A 17,990-nucleotide genomic window follows, 5' to 3' on the forward strand; every position below is an offset into this window, starting at 1 on the left:
CTATAAGAGCATGTATGGGGTCTCCAAAGCACCTGTTAAAAATGCAGTTTTTTTTTTCTCCGCAAATCATAAGGTGTTTTACGGGTATTTAAGGTGTTCCCACCACGCTACAAGAACGTGTAGAGGGCCACCCATCTCTTCGCATGTGTCACATCGAATTCCCCCCACCGTGCTACAAGAGCTCATATAAGGGGTCCATCGACGCGTCACACGCGTCGAGGACAAAATTTGAAACTTCATACCTTGCGTAGCAGTGTCGGTGACAGTGTTGGGGCAAGGACGGTAGTGTCTACAGTGTCGGCTCGTGGGTCGAGGCAAGAGATCTATTTTTTCTTTATTTTATTAATTAATAATAATTAATTTTTCTAATTAACTATTACTAATTATATTTTTTATTAATTACTGTTAATTCTAATTAATTATAATTAATCTTCATTAATTATAATTACTTATTATTAATTATAATTAATTATGATTAATTATAATTGAAAATAATTATTATAATTAATCTTTAATTAATTATAATAAAAAAATATTTATAATTAGTTTTAATTATTAAAAAATAAGTAATTATAATTTAGATTAATTAGGATTAATTATATTTAATAATGATTAATTATAATTAAAAATAAGTAATTCTAATTATTACTAATTTAAGATTTATAATAATTAATTATAATTAAAAAATTTAATTATAATTAATCATAATTAATAAAAAGAAAAGATATGAGCATGATTTACATGATAAGACAGCATTAATGCAGGAATTAAGCAGGACTTTAGATAAATCTTGTTAACAGGATTACTTAACCTCAAAGCAAAATAAATCCTTAGCTTTCCGCTTTCAGCCGCAGTAGTCATCTAGGGATTGCCGAAGAAAAGCGCCAAGGGAAGAGAGACGGCTACCTAGGTCATCTCCAACCGAACGCTAAATGTGTGTATGGAGTTTCGCCATTTCATTGCAGGTGAACAGTGCGACACCAACGTCATTTTTTGCTCTCAACCGGAAACGTGCGAAAGGGAGAGCGATCGTTACCTTCTCAAAAACATCTAAAATGGCGTTAGATTGGAGCATCACCACGCCATTTTGGAGTTTTGCGTTACTTTGCCGTGAAAAATGAAGTTTTCGGTTGGAGATGCCCTAACCAGCTCCCGTCGTCGTGGTGGCTTCCGATCGGACTAGAGGGAAGTTTAAGGAGGTGAAGGCGTCAGCCTCTCCCTCTCTCTCTCTCTCTCATCTGGATTGCGGCTATGGATGTGGTCGTTGGGGGTTTGGAGTTGCGAAGTAGAGAGGAAGAAGAAGATGAGGGCACAGTTGAGGAAATTTTGCGCGTGAGGAGCAGAGCCGAGAGCATTCACTTCTTCGGTATATTTAACGATGAGCGAGGCGGGATGAGGCATTGAAAGCGAACGTGGGATTGGCGGCGTTGATGTGCGAGGATGACGATCGGATGTCCGGGTTGCTAGATTTACGGGATTTGAGCGGGGATCGGCCTCGATCAGGTACTTAATTCGATTGTTTTTCTGTTTATCTACAGTATACAGGTCAACAAGATGAATGAAATATATGAATAATCAAGCACTCATTGCAATACAAATCTATTTTTTTTTTTTTAATCATGATCAAATTTTGATTTGGATATTCTCGCATAAATCTTTTTTTTTAATTATTTCAAGCTATTTTTACAAATTCTTATTTTCATTCTTTCATACGATTTTTTTGGAACATCTAGTTTTTTATACAAAAGAAATTTGTCTACTTAAATTTTACTTTAAAAAATGATAAGAAATTTGTCTCAAATGAAGCCCCAAGGCTCGAAGCATTAAACATATTATATGCAAATCTTTTCAACAACTTTTATTAATGTCATCTTAAATCTACTCATTTTCAGCCCTTATTCTTCTGCACTAATTTTATCCAATATTTAATAGGTATATTATTTATACTTGTTAGAACCAAGTAACTCTATTTTATTCATTATCTTATATTTAATATATGCTATTCATACTATCCAAATACTTAAAACTCCACTTATAGGAAAGTTGTGTCATATGGATTTACTCTTATGAAGTTAAGAAAAATAAAATGTCAATACTCTTATAAAGATTGATGGTTATAGCATAACCAAGTGAGGGGTTGGGGATGAGAAAATTTGGTGTTTGATTTTTTTTTTTTTTACTATAGCGCAATTCATAAATTAGTGGATGAGCTGAGTAAGAGTAAATAATCAAAATAAAGGAACATACTACCTTTTAATGTATTTCAATACTAACCGACCTATATAAGTGCCTGACTACATACTACATAAGATTCCACTGGAACTTCTCTCCTTCGCTTGATGAGCCAATGCATAAACTATCATAACACACGCTCAGACATGAGCTAAGACAACCCAATACAAATGAAAAAAAAAAGGCCACATACTAAGTCTTCTAAGGCTTCGTTCAATCAACACAAGCAATAGTAAGACACCACAAAAAGTAAAAACAATATAGAAATAATAGTTCTTACAAATAAGGTTTTTCAATTGATATCTTATGAAGAACTCATTTTATGACTTGGATGTTACAGAAAAGTCAACAAAGACCTTTCATAGAAAAGGCAACAAGGACCTTTCACAAAATAATAGTTCTTCCCAGTTAATACTTCTTCCCAATTGATGGGCAACCTTTCTTAGAAAAGGCAACAAAGACCTTTCACAAAATATTTGCAAGAGGAACTTAGAATGCTTTCGATGGATTTTTAATAATTGTGATAATTTAGATCTAAACAATGTTAACCTCTGTATAATATCCAAAAGAAACAAAAAAAAAATTACATTCCTCGTATTCGTCGAGAAGCCGCCCAAATCTCCGCAAATCCCGCAAGATATCCCACTTTGTCACTGTTCATCCAGCACTGTTCCAGGATTTCTGCTTAAATCATGCGACAGCTCCTCGATCGAAGTGTAAACAAAGGCATTCGGGTCTTCTTCCTCTTCTTTCCCGTAAAAACCCCATTCGCTACTCCAAAATACCTCAACCGAGCTCCAAATCCTTCGCCTCTTACCCGATTCCGCCCCATCTCCACTTTCGTCATCTCCAAACTTCTGAGCTGAAGCTACCAATCCGGTCGCAAATCACATTTCCCTTCTTGTCCGATCGAAAGTAGCGACGGAACTCGCTGTTTAGGTAACTTTCTCCCTCCCGCAGGCTTCTTGGGCCAAATCCAGTCGCTCCCTCTGCCCTAGCCTTGCCCGATCCGTACGGTCCAGAGAGAGAGAGAGAGAGAGAGAGAGATAGGCCAGTCGCCCCTACCTGTAGCTGCCGAAGGCCTTCTCCCATTGTCGAACTGCCCTTACCGATCCCTTCTGCTCTGAAAAAAAAAAAAGAGAGTATTTTCCTTTTGTGCATTTGCACCGCCGTCGTCGCCACCCTTACGCGAAGGTATAACATTTCTAACCCAAAAATCCTTCTCTCATGGCTTGCGACAAGCCGGCAAACCTCCTACGCGCTCACGTAGCATAGTAGGGAGGGAAATCGACATTACGCTTACGACGAGGTGGGTAATCCCCGGACCATTCATGTAATGTGAGGGGGACAAAACTAAGTACCCATACGTGGGAAAATCCTTGTGCTCTTTTCAATAGGTGCCTGAAGACCCTTAAATGCTCATGTAGCGGGCGGAGATTGAAGAATTTGTGGCCGCAGTGTCATTTGACACCTACCTGAAGCGCTCAACTAGCGACGAGTGGAAGGCTAGTCTCTCGGATTTTCCCCTAAACGGGGGAGACCAAGAGGCTGCCGGATTTTTGTCTGAAATGCACAAGACTTGGACATTACTTGGACGTTATTTGGATATTAATTTGGACAATAAAATGAACGAAATTTTAATCCAAATAAATGAGCAAAATACTTAAATCAATTTTAACCAAGAAAAATCTTGAATGGTCGCCAAGACTTGACAATACTTGAACAACAAGAAGCTTGAACTTTAAAGACAGCAGGGAACTTGAACATGCTCACAATTTGAATAAATAGAAAACTTATGGACTCTAGTTCAAATGAGTACAAAGAGCATGATCTTGGAGACTTGGACATTTGAACTCAAGCAAAACTTGCTAATCGGATAACAGAGGACCTACTCGAACAGAACTTGAATGAACCTGAATAGAACAAAGGATGCACTTGAACTCATGTTTGGATTAAGATGATACAAAATCAAAATTGCACTTAAAATGATATTACGATTTATAAAATAATAAGATCCAAATTAAATGCAAAAGAAAATATATGGAATCTGTGGATAATAAGAGACTTGCAAACTCTACTTACAAGTAGTGATGAATTATAGACACTTAATCAATTTCTATGTCATGATATGTTGTTCTAAAAAAAAAATACATCATTTACTTGCAAGCAATGAATGGTGGAATTCTCAAAGCATGCAAGTTTTAATCAATAGGTTGGATTATGAAAACAAAGATCAATGAAGGGATGGAAAGCCCATGCCAGCTTTGGCATGCATGATTTGTTGTTTCACAAGCAATAACCAACATGAATGTGATAAATGAAGGAGAGCTAAAATATGCAAGTTTCATATACATGAGCTGATATATCATACTACAACAAGCATGATTACAACCCATTTGCAACCAAAGGCAAATGACATACAGGAAATACGACCTATTTGCAAGCAAATACATTTGACGCATACAAGTGTAAGGATTTGGTATTCAAATGAACAAGCAAGGATTCATATATCTAGCTTAGGAGCAATGACCAGAGGATTCATGTATGAATAAGGAAGGATGCTACAAATAACCTTGGATACCACTTGCTACAAAATGGGGTCTCTAATGAATGATATAATTTATTCATGAGGGAGGTAGAGGGATTTAACTTTTCTACAAGAAACATAGTAAACACATTAGCCCACATATGAGTGATGACGATGGCTAAGATGTGAAAGAAATAAGTAGTGCATGACAGTCTACCTGTACAAAGCAGCAAACAACTCAATCCCCGCACATGCACTGTAATATGTATGCACATAGGTAGACATAAGGAGATGTATAAAAGACCCACATGGGCCTCAGCGAGCATGTTACTGGTACACACGTGACGTCTAGGGATCCTGCGCGGGCTAAATGATGAATCTAAGTTCGAACCTGCTCCTTCTCAACACGGTTTGAACCATTAAATAAATATACGATCGACTATACATTCATATTAGGCCTTCAAGACCCTTTATAAGAAAGATTCATTGATAAAATTATTCACCTGCATGGGCCCCGACGAGCGTGTTATTGTTACACATGTGACGTCTAGGGATACTGCGCGTATTAATAAATGAATGTAGTACGAGCTCGATCCTTCTATATAGGTAAATAAGAGTTGACACGGCTCAAATTATAAACAGATATATGGTCGGGGTGTCGACCATATTATTTGTTTTATGCATTCATATAAGGCCTTCAACAAAGAAAATTCATCAACAAAAGCATTGAGCCTATGACGAACCCGATCCTCTATTGACAGAGTTAACAAGGTTCAATCCACAAATGAAAATGACCTCAAATATCCCGATGATGGCCACGTTGAATGTTTATCTCAATCGGAGGGGTTCACGAACACTTTCAAATGTCATCTCAAATGTCCCAGAAAATTTTAAATTTAAATATTTAAAATTTATATTCAATCATCAAACTACTTAAAGTAAAATCCATCCACCATCCGCAACAGTTTGTCGAGGTGGATAATTTGAATATAACTTAAGCTCATATAGAGCTAAATGCCTATTCGAAAATATCACTATGATCCATTGTCAAACATTCTTCTGCCAATAAGGACGTGGTACGTGTCCTTTGACTGACGGTTTTGCTGTCAAATGGCACCACAATATAAACGGTTGTGACCCGGGGCCCTCTGAACTGAGTGGTTTTACCGCCAAATGGCACCACGAAATACCGGTTATGGCCAGAGCCAATATGTTTCTTAGTAGCGTAAAATCATTGAGATATGAATTAATAGGATATGATCGATATGGCACAAAGTCCTTTTTAAGCTAAGGTGGATTCAAATTTGTCCCCTTAGACAAATATCCACCCATGGTCTACAAGGTACCCTTGGACGAAGCAAACCATGGCTGCCGACAAGGATCCTTCTGTCAGGTTGGGTCGACTACCTCCTCTGACTAAGTAGACCAGGGACCACGATAGCCCGGGACGAAGGAACCATGGGATCTTGACCGGGTCCATCATCCATTCAAAAAAAAAATCGAGTGGAGGCCCGGGTCGAATTTTCGGAGCCCACAAACAACTTATATCAATGGGTATGCATATGGAGGACAAAGAGTGTGAAATGATCCAATCATAATTTAGGGAAATCCTAAGTGAAACTAGTTGTTTCAAAAACCTATTATGTTCCATGGGATTCTAACAAGCCTTTGACAACTCTCCCCCTAGCACAATAATGGGATTCTTCATGCATAAAGAAGGATATAAAAAATATAAGCATTTTAAATACAAATATATATTATTAATATGATAAGATTTTATTATAAAGCATTGTGAATTATTACAATTATTATTTATAGGTTAAAAAAAAAATTTAAGGTGATAATGTGAGTATGTAGATAATCTATAAGCTTATAAAGTGTATTGCTCTCACATTAAATCGTTATGATTTAATAATCTCCATATTGTTATTTTCATGAAATTTAATCTCCAAATTGTTATTTTCATGAAATTTTACATGACTTTTATCTTGATAAAGTGATTTGAATCCATCTTGATATGTTTATTAGTCCACCATTGTTCATCGTGTTGTAATACTAGACATAAATATTAGTGAGCTTGACAAACCTGTGAGCTCATGGGATCAACAATTTACTCAACTTACAAAGCCTTCTCAACTAGAGCATTTGCAATGGTAGCATTAACTTAAAATATTTTATTTGTAAATGGTTAGAAATACTTAGCCAAAGATCTCTTATTATACAAACAAGCATCCAAGAAAGCATTCAACCTCCTCATGTTGTTTCTCATATCAACACTGATTTCTTTGAACCTAGTTCCTACAGCAAAATAACGTCAAGAGTTAGTGATTTCTGTAGAGATGGATTTCTTCAGCTTTCGATTCTCCCTTTCCAACTTGTCCTTTTAATTCACTAACATAGCTAGAGAACTTGATGTTAACTAGATCTCATCCATCATAGGAATATTGGTAGCCTCACAAACAGACTTATTATGCCTCAAGTTAGTACCTATTTTCTTTTACAATTCTGCAAAGACGGAAAACTTTTCCTTAACCTACTCAATGTCGTTTCTCTACCCCCGCCTTCCTAAATCAATATATAACATGGTTGTGATGCTTTGCTTCTTTGTATGCCTTGAAATATGTGCTCAATAGGAAGTAAGCATGCTATCATTTGATGGTCTTCTTTTGCTTTATGGCATGATTAAGAATCTCCCAATGAATTTTCTCCATCAAATCTCAAATTGGCCCTCAAACCCAAGCTTCATTGTATTGTTGATAGAGGCTGAGTATGACCCTTTCTCCAATGCTACAAATGGGAAGTAATGGTTATCTGAACTCCTAATATTAAATGGGAATGACCAAGCCAATTTTCTGTCGAAACTTTGATATGTCATCATTAATGCACTAGTTAGATCATTGCCTATAGTATTCAATTTTTTTAATCAAGACATCACTGATGGAAGATGCCACGGACCATCAGTTTGAACTACTATCAACTGCTCGAGTTCACAGGAATCAGCTTGGTCAACTCAAAGATAATAGTATCTAACCATAATTTAATCTTCACTGTCCATTAAAGATAACTATAAATAATATTTCATACAAGATAGAAATACCACTAGTGATGTCCATAAAAAAAAAATTCCTAGATCATTACATTAGAAAGGGTAAGTTCAAAAGATAATGTTGAATACTCTAAACTCTACAACCACCACAGCTATCGACAAACATCTCACCTCTGCTCGATAAGACCCATCAAATGAAGCTTAAAAAACAAATGTAAAAAAAAAAAATCATGCAGAATAAATTTACTTAGACTTTATGTGGTTGGAACAATTATATATATATATATATATATAATAGTTTTTTCCTAATTGTAAGAAACATCTTTTTCTACTTATGGCTAAGCAAATTTTTTAGAATAATTAACGGCATTAATGGGATAAATTGTGCCACATTTTGAAAAGCTCAAATCAATAACCGTTAAAAAATATTCAAACTACAAATTATTATGGCTTCATTCATTTCATTTCCTTGGTTTTCCTTCAATCCAAGAATAGTGTAAATTTAAGGAAATGCACTTCATATGTTTTTGGGTTAAACATAATTTCCAGCACAAGTAATTGACGCATATTCATCTAAGATATGCATGCACGTAAAGGCCTTGATCTATGTGAAGAGTTATCATAGTTTTATAATGGACATCATTGCTCTTGGAGCTAAGTTTAAACTTGAGAAAATGGAGCAGGAAGGCTGCGAATATCTTCATCTGTGTATATGCGAAGTCCTTTCCTAAGCATATACGAGGTCCAGCCTGCATCACGATGTAAATTAAGAGCAATAAGACATAGATTGAACTAATAGTTTGAAAGGTAAGAGTCCAATACAAATTAAAATTTGAATTAAGCTTCAACCAACATATTGTTAAACTGATATAAAGTAAATTCAAAATCTTTGTACTAAATAAAAGATGTAAAACATTATATTTCCTACTTTATTTAATTTACACGTATTTTTTAGTAAAGCAATCAATTAGTTCTTACTTTTTTTTTTTTTTTGCCTCCTACTTACAACAAATTGAGTAAAACAAGGAAACACGTTCATTAAAAAAAACTTAAATTGATCAACGTTTGACAGCCAGTTAATTTCTTTACTTTTTACCTGGAATGCTGTAAACTTAAAAGGACTTTCATTTCGGACTGACCCATCATCATTCAGCCATCTCTTTGGTTGAAATTTTTCAGCATCATCGCCCCATAGTATTTCCATTCTACCCATGGGATATGGCAGGTAGAACACAACGTCGCCCTTGTTAACATTGAACCCATCAGGTAAAGTGTCATCAGAGAAGCAGCTCTTCACATTCTACATGCATACAATGCAACGCAAAGCATCTTATTATATAATAAGTTTGTTAAGATAAAAAGAAAATTTTCATAGAAGTAAGTTCATTAATATTGCCTAAGATTAAAGTGCAATTAAGCAAGATTAAGGTTGGCCTGCTTAAGCTTTCAGGACCAAAAATACTTCTCAAAAACTAAATTACATTTGTACCGATATCTAAAACTAAGGCTTCGTTTGGGACGACTTTCTTTCTGCTTCTTAAAGCAGCTTTCTAGTACAAATATAAAAATATTTGTACTAGAAAGTTGCTTTAAGAAGCAGAAAGAAAGCCGTCTCAAACAAAGCATAAATCTTTCTAAATAAAAAGAAAATTTTCATAGAAGTAAGTTCATTAATATTGCCTAAGATTAAAGTGCAATTAAGCAAGATTAAGGTTGGCGAGCTTAAGCTTTCAGGACCAAAAATACTTCTCAAAAACTAAATTACATTTGTACCGATATCTAAAACTAAGGCTTCGTTTGGGACGACTTTCTTTCTGCTTCTTAAAGCAGCTTTCTAGTACAAATATAAAAATATTTGTACTAGAAAGTTGCTTTAAGAAGCAGAAAGAAAGCCGTCTCAAACAAAGCATAAATCTTTCTAACTCATTTATGATTAAAATTTACGAATAATAATTAAATATGAGGTTGTTTGGAAATTAATTTATACTATATAATGTTATGCTATTACTAAATGCAGTGATTTGGTTTAATGATATCATTTAATTAAACATATAGATTTTATTTAATTCATATTTTCATGACATCTTGACATCAGGAAAATCTGCTAACATCAAAATGTCAAGCTATTTGATGATTAAAACAAATAATAAAACAAGAGAGATCTTAACCAATTAATGTTGATCATTTTAGATAGCTTAACTATTAGAGCATAAAGACAAACAAGAACTTATCTTGTCTCTCATGCACATGTGTAATAAGGCTACTCGTACACGTCTATGTAACTGTTAGCAAAATGTCTATATATAGCTTGTAGTCTAAGGTGAATGGTGAATAAGATATTCCTTCTCTGTTTCTACATGGTTCTCCTGTCTTCTCCATCTTGTTCTTGTCTTCTTCCTCATACCTTTGTTAAGATCATCTGTCTCTACATGGTATCAAATCAAGATTGAAGAAGCGATCTCCAATGACCAACTCGTCTTCTTCTCAACTTGGCGAGCACTTAGATTCAGCTGCTCCCGACGACCCATCCATTATGTCATCGCTGAAGTTTGTTCTTCAGGTGCTATGAGAAGTATACGCCAGGGCATCGGTGCAATGACCGAACTCTTCAAGTTTTCATTGTCCGTGATAACGAGGAAACTAAGGAAGGTGAGGATTCAGAGGAGGAGATGCATGGATGATAAGTTGCATTTGGATCTGGCCGAGGTTTTCCTGAATTCAGTAATAAGGTTCACTTCGAATCATGCGATGAAGGTGAAGGGGGAAATAACATGTATGGAGGTGGTTGTATTGATTGACAATGAGGCTACCCATAATTTCATTTCCACTCAGGTCGTCAACCATTTAGGAGTGAAATTGGTGGACACCGGTTATTATGGGGTGATGATGAGTACAAAGAAGGTGGAGAGAGGTCAAGGGATTTGTAGAGTGGTGTTGACCATCCACGGGATTCAGGTAAGGGAGGATTTTCTCCCACTAGAGTTAGGAAGTACTAATGTCATCCTGGGGATGAAGTGGTTGCAAACCTTGAGGGAAACCAAGGACAATTGGGGAGCACTCATGATGAAATTAATGGTGGATGGGAGAAAGATGGTTATAAGGGGAGATGTAGGGCTATCCAAAGCCATGGTATCACTTAAGACTATGGTTAGGAGCCTACAAGAGATGGGGGAAGATTATCTGGTGGGACTACACAAGTTGGATATGATCAAGATGGAGGAGGGAGGGGATGTTTCTCTTTCAGTACAGCCCTTGATTCAGCAATTTGGTAAGAATTTTCAGCCACATCAAGGATGGCCACCTCCACAGAAACACGAGTATATTTCCACCTTGAGGATAAGGTGGATCTTTGGGAGGGGAGTATTGTTAGACCGGTCCAGGTGGGACCGGCTTGCAGGCGAAACAACGCCGTTGTTCGCCTCCTGCGGAGACCGTGCGAGCCGCAAGCTTTGCGGGAGCCAAATAGGAAAGTTTTTTAGGGGAATTAAGAGGGAAATTTGAATGTATGGATTGTTTAGGGATTTCCTTTTAATTTGTATGCATTAAATAGTTTGTTTTCCTACGGTTATGGTATCTTGAATTTGGCTGAAATTTGAGATCTCTTTGATTTCTTTTGAGCTCTAGCGGCGTCTAGAAATTGAGAGAGAACGATCATCCTCTCGAATAGAGGATCAATTGTATCTTGCTATTTTCTCGTTTCTATTTCATCAAATAATATAAATTTATATTGTTTTTCTGGTTGTGTGTGGATTTTGGTGGAGAATTCTCGCTGTTTTCTGAAGATTGATAGGAAATACTTGAGATCCACAAGTGTTTCCTATCATATTCTAAGGTGAATGGTGAATAAGATATTCCTTTTCTGTTTCTACATGGTTATCTTGTCTTCTCCACCTTGTTCTTGTCTTCTTCCTCATACCTTTGTCAAGATCATCTGTCTCTACATTAACATTATTTAAGAAAAAGTTGAATCAAAACATTACATTTGATATGAATAACTTTGCTTCTGAATAACCATATTACCTAACTACTATTGTACATCTAAAAAATTTATAAATCAAATATATAGTCCCTATAACTAGCAACATGTTAACATAAAAATATAGAAGTTACGATATTTAACAATTAATTCATAAATTTTAGAAACCTGCATAAAATATAAAAATTCCTTGACATATTTTTAGCGAATTATTTTGATCATGAAGAAGCTTACCATTGGTATTGATGGGTATAACCTTAGGGTTTCGGATAATGCAGCATGAAGGTACCTCATTTTCTCAAGAGACTCTTCAGTTATATTCTCAGCGAATTCACTAATACTAATATCTTGTCCTGCTTGGGTAGCTTCTTTCACTTCTTGAAAAATTTCTTCTTGCACGGCGGGATGTTTACACAACAAATATATGAACCAAGATAGTGTTCCAGCTGTGGTGTCTTTGCCAGCTATAACAAAGTTGAGAGCAATATCTCTCAAATATTCGTAAGTTATATTTTTTGGATCATGCTCCATTTCACTCATAAATCGTGAGATGATGTCTTCTTTCTTTTCCTACATGATAATGGAATAGATCTAAATCAAATAAGCACTAGAATAAAAAAGGGTGGTAAGAAAAGCAAACCTTGGTCGGTAAGTTAGACGTTGGGCTATGTCAAATATTATGTATAAGAATATTTGTTCTATGTAAATAATATAAATGAAAAATATACCAAATTCCTTTTAGCATTAGTCATATTCTCTTTTTTTGCACGAATCAAGTTGTATATGAAGTCATTAATAATGTTGATGTCCTTCTTGAGCTGCGCCTCATAGCCAATGTTGAAAAACCTTTTAAATTTCCATAAAACATCAACATACCGACTTAGGATGTAAACACTTGCGTTATCGAAAGCTTTTGTGAATTTAATCCCATCCACATACCCATCCAAGTTCATTAGGTCAACACCAAACCCAATTTTGAAGATTGAGTCCATTGTTGAATTCATAAACAGTTCCTGCATTATCATTAAAATAATTTTATCTTACCAATTAAAAACCAAAGAAGAAGTTTTCGAATGATTTTGTAAATTTCTAAATAAAAAAAACACATTGTATAATTCTAAAAATTGATTAACCTGAATATCGAAGGCCAAATCAGATTTTGCTTTATCAAAAATGATATTGGCCAGTTTTGTTGCATTTATTTTAAAAACACTGGTACTATAGTTCCTCAAAGCTCTTGTTGAGAACTCGTATCTCGCCAATTTCCTCTGATGAAGCCATTTTTCACCATCCACTGCGAAGATTCCATCTCCAAATAATTCCTTCAAATTTTCATAGTTGTATTGTCCCTGAAATTTGACAAAATATATTATTTAAGAAGGCAAAGTTGTGGAGAAATACAACAAAATTCATACATAGAATTTAGCAGGGCATTTGTTATGAACAAACCTCACATGCTTGACAGATGCTTTAAATGAACGAATGGAGGTAAATGGCATCTTATTCAATTTTATTTATTTATTTTATCAAATTTATACATCAGGTGGTGTGAAATTCATTTTCAATTTACTTTTTTATATTTTCATCAGTTATAAGTGGTGATTTAATTATAATAAGTATAATTTGTTTGGATAGAAGGAAGTAAACTATGCAACGAAATAAATAAAAAAGTAAAATAATATAATTTCTTAAAAGTCAAATAATAATTTTCTTACAATTTGCTATAAAAAATTTTATAACATTTAAACAAATTATAATCAAACAAAATTAAACACAAAAAATTTATCTCAAACAGACACCTAGAAAATCAAAAGTACAAGAGCTCGTGTTACTTACTTGGGCTTTATTTGGGATGGCTTTTTGTTGTTTCTTAATGCAGCTTTCTAGTATAAAAATTAAAGCACTATGAAGCAACAATAATGTCTTCCCAAACAAAGCCTTAATCTACAGTCATATTTAATGCAATTTTTAAAAAAAGTACAAGCGCATATGCTACTTATCCAATCCACCATCATATTTAATGCAATTTACAAGAAAAAAAAAAAGTAAGGAATGTAGCAATGAATTTTTTTTTAATATATTTAGGTCAATTAACATAAATTTATACACACATAACATATACATGATGTCGAACTTAAAACCCTTTAGTTGATAGTCAAAACTCTCAACTAAATAAACTGTGTCACAACTTAAGTACAGTTTCAATATATATATAATAAATTAAGAAAACTCACACACATCACATACGCAAGACTCAAATCTACGACCATTTGGTTAGTAGTCAAAGCATCCAACCAATAGACTAAGGCTTTCTTTGGGACAACTTTTTTATGCTTTCTAAAACGGCTTTTTAGTACAAAATTTTCTAATTCCCAAAATTTTTGTACTAAAAAATTATTTTAAAAAGCATCAAAAAGCTATCTCAAATGAAGCCTAATTTGAGTTCAGTACTAAATTAAAATTCAAAATTAATAACAAAATCATATGATATGCATTCTAAAAAAAACATAAAATAATTTTCCAAAAAAATGACATATTTGATACATAAATATAAGATAAGCAGATAAACAAATAGAACACAAGGCTTTTTCTTCCGAAAAAAAAAAACCTGGTTTCCGATTGCTTTTTATTCCATTCTGGCTTTCAAATGTTTTGTAAAGGGAACACTCATTCCCATCAATGCAAACTAAGCTCTTTTAACTATTAAATCATAAAAAACTGAAGAAACATATGAATTGATCGGTAAATCACCTTGCCGTAGTTTTTGAAGTTGGTTTTTAATATATACTCCACGATTGCAGGGTCTGTGGTGTAGATCAGATTACGAAAAGGAGCATACAATCTAAAAGTTTTGTATTTGCGAGAGATATCTGTGAGGTAATCCTGCAATCTTCTAAAGTTTAGAAACTTATGAAAAATAGTTCCAGCAATCGGATGATACCTCTTCTTTGCTTTCCTCCACCAAAATCCATGTCTTCGGAAGATTTTGATGGCAACCAAAACCAGCACAAGTATTATTACTGGTTGTAGGTATTTAGCCATGACAGCCATCTCTTGAGTTTCTTAATTTGATATTGAAAAGAAAAAGAAGTTGTGCTGCTTGATTTATAAGGCAATATGAAAACGTGATTTATTAAATCAGCAGCATGTGCCATTTATTTGTAACCGTTAAAGTATTCTCAGCTTCTACTATATAATTAACTGATTTATTTATAACCGTTGGATGCTTGATCTGCTTTGGATGCTCTTTTTAGCTTTCATGAAAAATACATTCCCTCCTTACATATTCTTGTTATTATCCAACTCATATTTTGTATTCTCTTATGTTGATAAGTTATGAGCGGCCTACGACAATGACCGCCATTTATTCATGAGAAAGTTGTTGATGGATCCCTAAGTGCCTCACGATTCTCCACTTATATTTAATTCTCGCCATGCTCACAAAATATTTTATCAACCTTCAAGCCAATCTTCTTTGATTTATAATCATTGTCTTCGACAAAACCCATATTTATGGGAGCATTTTAATGAAGCCTTTGATAAGGATTCATGAAAATAATTTTAACATAGATATTGTTTAGCATATCCTCATGTTATCAACTTGGTACAATTTATTGGTGATAGATTTTATTATTCTTCTTTCTTGTAATTATACATATAACAGGTGTTTCACGGGTTGCTATCAGGTCTTGTCGAGAATACTTGCCCTCAAAAAGGTTTTATTTGGGGAACTCGTCTAGGATCTAAAGAGGGACTTACTCGATGAAATTGACGGACTCAACTTGCCTAAGCCTACTATGGAGCTCACCCAACATGAGACGAATTAGGGATCCCTTGTCAAACCGTCGCTCACTACTACCTCTCTCACTAGCTTTCCACCAAAACATCCAAACTCACCCAACTTAGTCGTCATAGAAAAATGCCAACTCATAAGATATATTGTTAGACTACAACTCCACAATCATATAGCCTAAATCTCTTTTATTCCTGCAACATCTCACTTGGCTTTTTCCTCAAGAGGCAACATGAGATCTTCTACACGATTCATCAGTCACATCCAACCAATCACCAAGCCTCACTCATAAACACACCTAGAGCCTAATCATCACCGCCGAGCTCCCTTGCTGACTTCATCCTCCTCCAGCCTATCAAGTGGTGACAGTGTTAGATTAACGTGTAGCGTTATTAGAGTATTATGTATAGCTTTTTTTTTTTTTTCTATATAGCTTTTTTGGTAATCTATCCTTAAAACCCTATAAATAAATGGTGATAATGAATAGTTTGGTGCATCTCATACCTTAAGACTCTTGGACAAAGGTTCTTCTCTAATAGTGAATACTATGCCACTGCAAATTTGAGATTTTTAGTGTTCTTATCTATTATTTCTGCTCTATACACTTTATTCTTGCTCATATGTTCTAGCTCAACAGGTTGACCTGTTAGTAAGATCTGATTTCATCCACGGACAAATTCAAATCCAACATATTTATCTCATACATTATACATTATGCAATGTGTTGTTTTCATCTTCCACCAAATATTGGTTCTTAGCTTTCCTATTATTAAAAATTATAAAGATACTCTACATGAAAATTTGATATCTCCATATATATTAAAATGGTTAATATTAAATTAGGTGATACTTATCATAATAAATAACTGGGTGATATCTGACATAATTTGATATTAAATTAAAATATATTTAAAAGCCATGCATTACCTCATTTCATTGCTTTTAAGTTTGGATAATTTATTTTTTTATGAAAAAATAAACCATGTTTTTAAACAAATGTGGATAAAAAAACAAGAATGGTAAAAAATCGATAAAAATATGAAAATAAGATGGAATTAATAAAAAAATCAATAAGAAAATGAGGATTAAAAAAACAACAAGGGTAAAAAAGCAATAAAAATCTTATGAAAATAAGACTGAATTAATTTTTTAAAAAAAAGGAAGAAAAGGACCACAAAATGAGACCAAATAATGGCCATATAGATTTTTGTATTCTTTGTGAAGGAATCTAAAAAAATAAGATGCTCTTTAATCTTGGCCAAGGCTGGTCAAAAGAGTTCATGAAGAAATTAAGTTATAGCACCAATTTCTTTATTAGCATTATTGTCATTTTAGGTTTCGTTAAAAAGCAACTTTCTAGTTAAAAATTTTCATGTTCAATAAATTTTTATATTAAAAAGTTACTTTATAAAACAATAAGAAAGCTATCTTAATTTATAATCAGGCTTATATTTTATAATATGACATTTTTTTTAATGTTTTTCATAAACTTTATTCTTAGCTCTTATTGATTTGGCTCGTATGTTTTTTCATAGGCTTCGTTTAAGGAACTTTTATTTCGCTCGGTGTAAGGATGTAGAGGAGCGTTCGGTTTTAGGCAAAAATGCGCCTATACCGAGGTGTACCGAGTTTTTTCTGAAAAAACTCGGTACACCTCGGTATAGGCACATTTTTGCCTAAAACCGAACGCTCCTCTACATTCGGTCGGAGGATGTAATAATTGTTCTCGTTTAAGGCAGTTTTTTGTCACTAATTTTTTGCTTTAAAAAAAATTAGACTTAAAAAAATTACTCTAAAAAATAAAATGAAAACTATAATAAAATTAAAGAAATGCTTATTCCTGCGCTGAATACTTTTTGTAATGATGATAATGCGCTTATTTGGCTCCTTTAACGTTATTCATCTATTCCACCAAGTACCTTAGACATTAGATCAAATCCAATCGGACTTAGCTAAGTTGTGTTATTGTATCAACTTTTTATTAATTTATATATATTTAAAAAACTATATATATTATTAGGTGTATATGTATATTAAAAATATCAAATGAATAGCTAGCTATATAAATTGTTTCTTATTTATATTTAAAGTTCACCAACACGTAATAAATTATGCTATATTATTCATTAAAATCTATAAATTCAGTTATGTCTAGTAATTATGTTTAAATTAAATTATTTATATTTAATTAAAGCTCGACTTTAATTTGAACTCAATAAGAAAACTAATCAGATAAGTTTGATCAATAAATAAATAAATAAAATAACTTGAATAATGTAATATTTGAATCGATTTGATTCATTTAAAACCCTATCGGCATCTTCTATTGGACATTCTCTCGTGTGTTTCTTCCGATCAATTATGTTGAATATTTTTATCTATCTTAGATGGAATCCGTGACCATATCAGTTTGTTA

The 17,990-nt window shown here is 33.8% G+C and overlaps 2 protein-coding genes across 6 annotated transcripts; one reads left to right on the plus strand and one right to left on the minus strand.

Annotated features, from left to right (window-relative positions):
- Positions 1–835: 835 nt before the first annotated feature.
- On the plus strand, positions 836–15,981 carry LOC114580335. 5 transcript variants are annotated; one of them, XR_003701703.1, is made up of 3 exons: positions 836–1,503; positions 14,583–14,658; positions 15,446–15,981. XR_003701703.1 is itself a non-coding variant. In XM_028697530.1 (2 exons), the coding sequence occupies exon 2, from the start codon at positions 10,371–10,373 to the stop codon at positions 11,304–11,306; it is 936 nt and encodes a 311-aa protein (XP_028553363.1). In that variant the 5' UTR covers positions 836–1,503; positions 10,251–10,370; the 3' UTR covers positions 11,307–11,407. The 5 variants fall into 5 exon arrangements, 1 of the variants encoding a protein (XP_028553363.1); XR_003701702.1 differs by having other exon boundaries at positions 15,468–15,981; XR_003701704.1 differs by lacking the exon at positions 836–1,503 and adding an exon at positions 12,171–12,282 and having other exon boundaries at positions 15,468–15,981.
- Positions 6,278–15,407, minus strand: LOC110093175 (cytochrome P450 704C1-like). The gene is made up of 6 exons (XM_020817982.2): positions 14,533–15,407; positions 12,915–13,130; positions 12,510–12,794; positions 12,016–12,351; positions 8,902–9,105; positions 6,278–8,554 (listed from the first exon to the last, which is right to left on the minus strand). The coding sequence occupies exons 1-6, from the start codon at positions 14,830–14,832 to the stop codon at positions 8,375–8,377; spliced, it is 1,521 nt and encodes a 506-aa protein (XP_020673641.1). The 5' UTR covers positions 14,833–15,407; the 3' UTR covers positions 6,278–8,374.
- Positions 15,982–17,990: the final 2,009 nt, after the last annotated feature.

This window comes from Dendrobium catenatum, unplaced genomic scaffold, assembly GCF_001605985.2.
Source record: "Dendrobium catenatum unplaced genomic scaffold, ASM160598v2 fragScaff_scaffold_963, whole genome shotgun sequence".
NCBI classification, from domain to species: Eukaryota; Viridiplantae; Streptophyta; class Magnoliopsida; order Asparagales; family Orchidaceae; genus Dendrobium; species Dendrobium catenatum.